Raw genomic sequence first — 10,838 nt, 5'->3', positions numbered from 1 at the left:
TGCCATTTATAAATGAACGAGCTGTGCCATATACAATGATCATGTTGAAGATTACGAAGATTTTTAAAGATGGATAGATGGTGGTTTATTTTTAGAAAGCATTCATTTTAAAATTGTAAGTTGTCTTTTGAAATTGTTCATTATTTGGGTACTCGCAATTATTTTTGAGTTGTAATTTTAGGGAGTTTTTACACCTGAGCCCGCAACAAAAGATACAATTATGTCAATGTTTGTACAGCCAGAGGTAAACTATGCAACATAGGTTCTGTTAATGTATCAGACATTGTCTTTTCAATGGAGTTCAGGTCACTGCATTTCTCTGAAGCAAATATAGTCCAGGCCTGCTTTTTTATATCCTACAGGACTCAGTATACCAATCAATTTTATAATCAATATTTCCAAGAGTATGTATAACTATAAATATATTCTAGGTTTAACATTTTATTAACATCTAAAATGTTGTGAAATTTGAAGATGGCTGTCCCCTGTAGGACACACCAGTCAGGTGACCTGATACTCTCCATTCCCACCCATTGTCTTTACTGTGTATCATGCATCGCAAACTATTGAACATTTTCAGCTACCTTTAAATACTTGTACATCTTTTGGCAAAACCAGCAGTGTATATAAAAAATCCAATTAAATATCTACTCTTTTTATTGATTATACATCACTTGAAGTTCCACACAACATAATTCTAAAGTCAAAATGCAATTATTTCATGAAGTTAATTTCCAATAAACATATTTATCAATTGATTTCAAATCAGTTTGCATTAAACATATGGATGCAATTTTTAACAACGATAGAATATTCATATGCTATTGACCATGTTCTAAGAATTAATCCCTCTTTAGTATATAAATTTATGTCCGATTTGACAACACTAATATTAATTTATAAGTCACTTTTGATAAATACAAAGTGGAATAAACAATGCGCAGTATGACTTCTGTACAGTACATGCTTTACAGGCAAATGAAAAAAAAAATCTGCACAAACAATTGTTGAAAAGCTTACACCATAATGATTTAAAATAAATATAAAATTTGAGGCAAACTAGTGATATATTTTATGAAATCAATCACGCCACACACCAACTATACAGTACAGGATGTTCTGTGTCAAAATTTGATCAATAATAAAGGAGAAAAAGAAATACCTTTCACGTATACATGAAAAGAAATATGACATGACATAAAATACATACTTTGAAAAGGACTTCTGTGACACACATTTCGCACACATCAACGGTAAAAACGCGTATCCTCTATTTTACAAATGATTGTTAGGTGACTGTTCGAATATATATTCACAAGGTGTTGAATGAAGGTATAGACAAAAACAATTTTTGATTGATAACGGTGTTCAAAATAAGTTTTATAAAGTTAAATGTGAATACATTTAAATTTAATGAACAAAAGGCTATAAATGAGGTAAGAAAAACAGATCTTTGTTGTGCCTAAACATATACACAAATCCTTTTACATTAGTTACTCTGTTGATCCATTTCAATGGCTCATGAACCATTCACAGTTGATATTTGTATACATGTGTATTTTCCATAAGTAACATTTTATAACTCTTGGTTGTGTATGTACTGAATTTGATCAAATTGAATATCATATGTCTCATATAAGTAGATGTTTATAACTTCATTACATAAATACTTGTGATATACCCAGTACACTAAATGCTGGTACATTACATGGTATGATGACAAAAATCCCAAGCAGCATGACACACAACCTTTTTTACCGAACACAAATACATGTACATGTATGCAATTGGAGCTAAATATACACAATCTACCAAGGTAATCAAAATAGATCAAATTCATAAGAAATATAATCTGTGTATAATTATATACTTAATTTCCGTCTCTATACTATGAACGGGTAGGTACTCGGACACAACATCTTCTGCACTATTCAAAGGGACAGATTCTTTTACATGTGTGACATAAAGCGTTATTTGGTGATACTGTACTATAATGATGAATCTGATTCTCAGCTGTTCACTTTACCCCAACCCTCTCTAGAAAAGGCTCTTAGTACAATGGAGGACTCAGCATGCATAAAATGCTTACAAGAATATTCAAAGATCATAAAAGCACTCTTCCATCACAATCAGCAATTACCAAAGAACTACATGTAGTAATATCTTTCACTCACTAAAGAACACAATTTTAAATACATCTGACAAATGTAAAATGTTCAAAGAGGCAGCTAAATTCAATCAGAAAAACATTGTCATTGCAGTCCTAATGGTCACAAGGACTAAATTTACAGGACAACGACTGCATTTTACTCATCAAAAAAACTTTTTCCTTAAAAATTTACATATCTACAAAGTGCATACGATACTTGAAAGTCATAAAAAGACAAATGAATTTATCTTTTTTACTTAAAAATATTTGACCAGATCAATCTAAGAAAATATCTCTGATCTTCAGAATACAAACTGACTGATTAATTTCCATGTATGAATGAGGGAATTCCACCAGTATTTACCCACCCTGATATAAACTGGACGGAAAAACATAAAACAAAAATTGATAAAAAGTGGGACTAATATATCTGTCTTCCTATCAAAGAGAAAAGAAAATTTCAGCAGGTTTCATTCACAGTCTAAATCATTAATAATTTGATCAGATTGCTATGGTTACAGCTCATCATGGACTTCCTGTTGGATGTGCTCAAGCATGAACTCCACAAGGTCACCAAGGTCACGACTTCCTGTGTATTCTGCTACTTTCTGTCCATCCTTGAAGAGAATCAGTGTCGGGTATCCTCTGACCTAAATTTGAAATGAAAGATTTGATTTGTTCAATCAGCTATATTCTATCTGCGACTGTCTTAGATAGTTTTATCTATTTTAATAAATTTAAACTTAATATGTAATTTATGTGAAAATTGGTATCATATTTTGGAAAATGACTTTCCACTTTAACAGACTCTTCTTTCAACTCTTTCCAAAACAAAATACAGTTATTGCTGAAAAATCTAAATACACTGTATTTAATATTTTTTTATTGGGAAATTCTTAAATTAAATTAATTCCCCTGCTCACCATGCCCAGTGCAGAAGAACACTTTTGAGTTTGATAAAAGTTTTAATTAGTAAGGGGCAAAAAATGTGTACACTTCTTCCAAAACATTTAAAAACTCTTTTTACAATTAGGCATACATGTCTTGGCAGATACAGTACTCTAGAGTAAACCTTGGCCTACGGAATATGACTACTGACCCCATTCTCCTTACAGATGTTCGTACTGACGGTGCAGTCCACCTTAGCGATGGTGACCACAGGGTAGCGGGCCATCTCCTTGGACAGCTCCTTCCATGTGGGGGCCAGTCTCTGACAGTGACCACACCTGTACATACAGATAATAATGAAAGGTTTCTTTATAGTGGGAGGTTCTAATTCACTTTATTTTAAATTCTTCATTTCTGTGCAGAATACCCGGTACATGTATTTCCAACAGGCGATGCATCAAAATCAATAATTTAGGGATCCTGCAGAGAAATCTGTACGCTATGAACAACAGTGAGTAAAATATTACCATGGTGCATAAAACTTGACAAAGACAAGTCCCTCACTGATTCCCCCTGTAAAACTGTCAGCTTCCAACTCAAAGACAGCTTCCTATAAAGAAATAAAGGAAAATTTAATATAACATAAACACTTTTACATATTTTGAAGTAAGTTAAAAGTCCCAACCGCTTATTCTTTTTGTTTTAATTTAATTTTTTTGAAGGGGGGTAACTTTGACATCTGGAACTTTAGTTTGACATCTGGAACTTTAGAACTTCTATATCTGAAAACACTTTAGATATTTTGAAGTAAGTTAAAAGTCCCAACTGCTTATTCTTTTTGTTTTAATTTAATTTTTTTTTTTGAGAGGGGGGAATATCAATTGTATTGAATTATTGTCAGGACTGATATTGGCTGTAAGATAAAAAGCAAAAGAATTCCAATACAGTATACCTATCCTACTACTGGGATCAAGTAACAAAATGAGCTTAGAATTGATTGGGTGTGTTAACTGTACCAGGTTTTCCTCCTGTTCCTGTTCCTTTTCTTCTGGTATGGCGTCGGGAATTTTCTCGTCAGTGCGATCAGCATTTTCATTCTTCGCAGAGAGCTGGATCTCCATATAGTTCAGTAGATCTTCCAGGCTCCTACCTCCCTGGTACTCATCCACCTGTAAATCAAAACAGAAATACTGTAAACAAGCTATAAATAAGCTAAAAGTAAACAAGCTATAAACAAGTTAACTGTAAATAAGCTGTAAACAAGATAACTGTAAACAACTAAGTGTAAACAAACTACATTGTATCTGTAAATAAAAAACTGTAAACAAGCTAACTTTAAACCAAATGGAAACAAGCTAACTGTACACAAACTAACTGTAAACAAGCTGTAAACAGGCTAACTGTAAACAAGCTAAATGTAAACAAGATAATTGTAATCAAGCTAGGTTGAAATCTTTTCTTGTTTTAATAGCAGCATTTGACTAAATGGATACTCTGATGAAGAATAGCTATAATTTTCAACACTTCTTTTTAAATCTTTAACACAAACCTTTTCTCCATTCCTAAAGAAATACAGGGTGGGATAACTCCGGACTCCATAGGAATCACACGTAGCCCTATGTACAGTACAGTCCACCTATAAAATAATCATAAAAAGATTGGTCATACCACAACAGATGCAGTTTCGAATATGCACAGTTTCCCTCGTTTATTTTATTCCTTTCATCCTCACTGCAAGTGAATGAATTTAAAATGGCATGAATAATAAAAAGACAAGGTTATTTCTAAAAACAACTGTGTCTGGGCAGAACAAGACAAAATCGTTTGTAAGTGTGAAAAGCAAGCACAACAAGTGTAATTAACCCTGTATACAGTATCCTGTACCTTAGCCACAGACACCTCTTCCTGCCCCAGGTAATGCATGGCCAGTTCCTCCCAGGTGGGGGCCAGTCGCTTACAGTGACCGCACCACGGAGCGTAGAACTTGATGAAGTGGCTCCCTCTCTCTATGTGTTTAGGGAAGGAGTCGTCGGTCAGATCAAACAGTCCTGACGACGGCTGATTCTTCTCCTCTGTCTGTTCTGGAGCCTGTCCCAAAGACAAAACACAGGTCAGGAGGAACAGACTGAAAACATGTCTCCATTCTTATGTTTTGCTGCTTTAAGTAATTCAATTTGGTACATAACAAGGTCTACTTTACATTTGACAGCTGTTCCTCAATGAAAGTCTGAAGGGACTGCAGATCTCTTGCTGACTTGTAGCGTACAACTTCAGAATATCTGTCAGGGAAGAACTTCAGAGTGGGGTATCCTGTGATTTCATGTTTGGCACAAAGAGCAGTTTCTACTGTACAATCCACCTGAATAACAAATTCCAGTGTTCAGTTCGTTAAAAAACATCGATTTTCAATTATCAACATTCTCATTCAACAAAATTTTTCATCTTGTAGATGACATATATTTGTATTCATAAAATTGTGTTTATGTTGCTTAAGGACAGATGATACAAACAAAACCAGAAGTCTCTGTCTAGACTGAAGCTCTACTGGTTTGTACTTATAACAAAGGATGAGTAAAAAGGAGCCATTGCCATCAGACCAAAACTTTAGAAGGAGTAGCGTTTTAAAGGAATTTCACAGACATTTCTATTTTTAGTAGCAATGGAAACACCGTTCATCGAAATCAAAAAACTGATGCACTAATTTATGTATCTTTGTGTAGTCTACTTGTGTGCCAAGGTATATTGTAACCAGACCAAAATTGTAGGAGGAGTAGCATTTTAAAGGAATTTTACAGAAAATTCTATTTTTAGTAACCACAACAACACCGTTCATCGAAATCAAAAACTGATGCACTATTTCATGTATCTTAGTGTAGTCTATTTGAGTGCCAAGTAATATTGAAATCAGACCAAAAATGAAGAAAGAGTAGCGTTTTAAAGGAATTTCACAGAAAATTCTATTTTTAGTAACCACAGCAACATCGTTCATCGAAATCAAAAACCGATGCACTATTTAATGTATCTTAGTGTAGTCTACTTGTGTGCCAAGTAATATTGAAATCAGACCAAAAATGAAGAAGGAGTAGCGTTTTAAAGGAATTTCAAAGAAAATTCTATTTTTAGTAACCACGGCAACACCGTTCATCGAAATCAAAAACCGATGCACTATTTTATGTATCTTAGTGTAGTCTACTTGAGTGCCAAGTAATATTGAAATCAGACCAAAAATGTAGAAGGAGTAGCTTTTTAAAGGAATTTCACAGAAAATTCTATTTTTAGTAACCAAGGCAGCACCGTTCATCGAAATCAAAAATCGATGCACTATTTTATGTATGTTAGTTTAGTCTACTTGCGTGCCAAGTTATATTGAAATCAGATCAAAACTGTAGGAGGAGTAGTGTTTTAAAGGAATTTCACAGAAAATTCTATTTTTAGTAACCATGGCAACACCGTTTATCGAAATCAAAAATTGATGCACTAGCTATTCTATGTATCTTAGTGTAGTCTACTTGTCTGCCAAGTTCCTTTGAAATCAGACCAAAACTGTAGGAGGAGTAGCGTTTTGAAAAATTGTTTACAGACAGACGGACAGACAGACAGACAGATGGACGGACGCCGGACGCATTACTATCGCATAAGCTCTTCTGGTCTCTGACCAGTAGAGCTAAAAATGGATGCCTGGATTGGTATATATTTTTTGGCCTAATTTTATTGCAAATGATGCAAATAATAAATTTCTAGAATATAAAGAAATTGTAAACCCTGTGTGAATTGTTCAAAAGTCTGCCCTTCTGAAACCATCCATATTAATCTATACAAATATTTTTCACTTCAGATTCCATTTTTGAGCAAATTTGAATAAAAAATTAAAAACTACACGGTGAAAGATATTCATTTTACTTAATTAAACATGACTCAGGTTGTTAATTTCATAGCTTTTGACAAATATTTGTTTGTATCATCTGTCCTTAAATGAGATTATGTGTATATTATATGTATTTACATGTTTTATGCTTCAGAGTGTGTTACCTTAGCAATAATAAGTGGTTGATCTATCATGGGGTTGTATAACTTAGCTAACTCGTTCCATGTAGGGGACAATCTCTTACAATGTCCACACCTGTAAAGAAAAGAAATAGTTATACCATACTTGATTTTCTAGAGACATAAAACAGTACATTAAACCCACAGGCACCTGACGTTACTAATTATTAGGTGGGGGAATATTTTTTTATTAAAAGAAAAATAAGTAGCGTCAGGTGCCTGTGATTACACCAAAATGTTTATGGTCATAATGCTCACCTGAATCAAATTACTGAGAAGTCATTGGGCCATTTTCTGAATTTTTTAAGGAAGGAGCAATATTTTAATAAGATAAGTACCATTTTTTCTCTAAAGATTTCCTAGTACAATCTAACAAGAGGCCCAGGGGCCACAGCACTCACCTGAGCACATCGGGCTTGAATTTATCCCCCCCCCTCCAGGCGTTCATCATTTGAACAAATTAGAATCTACACTACCTGAGGATGATTCCATATAAATATCACTAATCATAGCTTTGAAGTACTTGTTGAAAAGATTTTAAAAGGTTTCCCTATATATGCCTATGTAAAACTTGGGTCGGCCATTTTTGGTCCCACCCTAGCCCCGGGGGTCATGATTTGAACAAACTTGAATCTACACTACCTGAGGATGATTCCACATGAATTTTATCTTTCCAGGCCCAGTGGTTCTGGAGAAGAAGATTTTTAAAGATTTTTCTTATATATTCCTATGTAAAACTTGGGTCGGCCATTTTGGCCACACTCTTGCCCCGGGGGTCATGATTTGAACAAACTTGAATCTACACTACCTGAGGATGATTCCACATGAGTTTCATCTTTCCTGGCCCAGTGGTTCTGGAGAAGAAGATTTTTAAAGATTTATCCTATATATTCCTATGTAAAACTAGGGTCGGCCATTTTGGCCCCACTCTTGCCCCGGGGGTCATGATTTGAACAAACTTGAATCTACACTACCTGAGGATGATTCCACATGAGTTTCATCTTTCCTGGCCCAGTGGTTCTGGAGAAGAAGATTTTTAAAGATTTTTCCTACATATTCCTATGTAAAACTTGGGTCGGCCATTTTGGCCCCACCCTTGCCCCGGGGTCATGATTTGAACAAACTTGAATCTACACTACCTGAGGATGATTCCACATGAGTTTCATCTTTCCTGGCCCAGCGGTTCTGGAGAAGAAGATTTTTTAAAAATGCCATTAATTTTTAACAAATTCATGATTATCTCCCCTTGGAAAAGGGTGTGGCCCTACATTTGAGCAAACTTGAATCCCCTTCACCCAAGGATACTCTGTGCCAAGTTTGGTTGAAATTGGCCCAGTGGTTCTTGAGAAGAAGATGAAAATGTGAAAAGTTTACGACAACGACAACAACGACGACAACAACGACGACAGACGACGGACAAATTTTGATCAGAAAAGCTCACTTGAGCCTTCGGCTCAGGTGAGCTAAAAATTCATGATTTCACGAATTTGATTTTTCATTATGCATTAAACAATGAGCATGATGAAAGATGAAAAAACCCACACCTTTTTTGCTACAGAGAATTAAAATAAAGATTTGGAAATCAAAACAATTTAAATATACCTGTTAGAGATTGTAATAAAATGTGAAAAAATATGATTCAGGTTGTTTTACATCAAAGGCTTAATGTGATTTGTCCAAAGATAAGAAAAACATTCAAGATTTATAATTTTCCCCAAACCACATTGCTACAGTCAGCCTGTAAAATATTGAACAAAGTTTGTCAGGGGTCCCATGACCATGTTTGGAGGTTATACAGGACCCTGACATATTGTGAGGATGGGGGAATTTGACTTAGTATGAAACCCTACATAAAGGTAACATATTGACTGTTTTTGTTCCACTAAATTTTATCGAAAGAGTTCTTGCAGAAGGCTTGAACAGTCTCGAAATGGCATTAGTTTTGGATGCCATATGTTAGTGGCTGCACTAGTCCACTATTGTGTCCCTCTTAAAATGTGTACATGAGGATTTTTTTTTTCATTCATAGGAATTAAATGACTTCATTCCTAATTTATGTCATGTCACTTTCACTCGTATTCATAGGAAAATAATGTACAGTTCTCAGAATCAATAACGCACTCAAAGTATTTAAGGATCGAGTGGCTTAAAACAGTTTAAAAGGACATTTAAAAGAACTGGAGCTGTTACAAATTTAATCCCTTTCCTGTAAAGATCAATACCACTGACAAAGGTTTAAAGATATTGGGTTTTTTTCCTCCACTCGTAGAACACTTGTAAACACAATACCATATATCTAAGTTTACAATTTAACAATTCTTACTGGCTAGCTCCCACACTCATATTAACACTTTCAATTTATTCTACTGAGTATATTCCCATTAAAATTCTGTGTTACTAAGATTTGATTCAATGATGTTTTAATCAATATATTGTCAGAAGAGCCTAAATAACTTTAAAGAATTAAAAAAAAAACTACCTGTAGCATAATATTTTATCTTATAAGTATAAGGCTGTAATACACATACAATGTAATATAAATCCATTGATAAGTTCATCTAAAGTTAACATGGCTACTCATGAAAGGCTTTACGAATCAGCGTTGATTTGGTTTATCTTTAGTAAACTCTATCATAGATGTTTTTTTATATGATATGTGCCTTATACATGCAGTTCTTGTGTAGCTGTTCTGTTTTGATTTTTCATTAATTTAATTTACCATAAATTAAAATTTATTTATAATTTACAAGTATATATCAGAATACATAATAAAGATAATAAAATTAATATTAACTATCATTTTAATTATAGGACAAATTTTCATAAAAACTTACACTTGTATCAAAATAAGCATTTTCTGTTAGTTTCATTGAAACTTGCTTAGTTGTATTGTCTGACTATATATTTGAAAAAAAGAAGCTTGATTTCTGTAATTCATCACATTAATCTTCGTTTATATAAAAAGTGCATGGACCATATTGCATAGAATGCTCATCCAAGTAACAGTTTATCTGACGAATGAATATACATACATTTGTTTTATTGTACAGCACAATCCTTTCTTAAAGTCTGTTAATACAAATATCAGTAGATACAGCATAAATGTACTAATGGAGAGCACCTTATATTCATATTCTTCTAAGTTCTATAAAATGTAGATATTTATCCATAAAATTCCAAAATGGATCAGAATCTACACTACTTTAAATATTTAAACATGGTTCATAATTTTTTCACATATTTGATGATGCGTGTAAAAGAAAAATAATTTATTTCTCCTAAAAATTATCACCAATTTTGAGGCATACGTGACTTGTAAGTATATCTTTCACTGAATAAATTTTCTGTGTCAAAATTCAAATGAATAAGCAGATGAAATATTCAGCTCATGATAAAATCAACATAGTAATTTCAACCGAGGAAATTCGAATGAATCACGCTTATCTTACCATGGAGCATAAAACATAACGAAATGTTTAGCTTTGTCTAAAGCGTCATCAAAGTTCTCTGATGTGTAACTGATAACTGCATCCCCATGGTCCGAATCAGACACAACTTGAGAAAAAAGTACTGTCAAAACAAAGATGTACACGTTTTTCATGTTGACAGTTATTTGCCGGAATGAATCGATACCGATTCAAATTGTATAATCCTCATATAATCTCTAAACCAAAGAGAATACAATTTTATTTAATTCAGAAACCTTTAACCAAAATACAAATTATGCATTTTGCTTTATATTATGTTTCTTAGGACA

At 33.6% G+C, this 10,838-nt stretch overlaps 1 protein-coding gene across 1 annotated transcript; it reads right to left on the bottom strand.

Moving 5' to 3' along the window:
* Window positions 1–639: 639 nt before the first annotated feature.
* On the bottom strand, window positions 640–10,737 carry LOC134250185 (thioredoxin domain-containing protein 5-like). Its single transcript, XM_062732537.1, has 9 exons — window positions 10,531–10,737; window positions 7,067–7,157; window positions 5,238–5,396; window positions 4,922–5,125; window positions 4,587–4,673; window positions 4,054–4,206; window positions 3,565–3,647; window positions 3,249–3,375; window positions 640–2,799 (listed from the first exon to the last, which is right to left on the bottom strand). The coding sequence occupies exons 1-9, from the start codon at window positions 10,680–10,682 to the stop codon at window positions 2,665–2,667; spliced, it is 1,191 nt and encodes a 396-aa protein (XP_062588521.1). The 5' UTR covers window positions 10,683–10,737; the 3' UTR covers window positions 640–2,664.
* Between the last annotated feature and the right edge of the window lie 101 nt (window positions 10,738–10,838).

The sequence above is a fragment of the Saccostrea cucullata genome, unplaced genomic scaffold (genome assembly GCF_032062105.1).
Source record: "Saccostrea cucullata isolate Sc308-1 unplaced genomic scaffold, CSIRO_AGI_Scuc_v1 ctg44, whole genome shotgun sequence".
Lineage (NCBI taxonomy): Eukaryota > Metazoa > Mollusca > Bivalvia > Ostreida > Ostreidae > Saccostrea > Saccostrea cuccullata.
The sequence above is the reverse complement of the archived record's forward strand: the minus strand, read 5'-3'. Positions and strand labels throughout refer to the sequence as shown.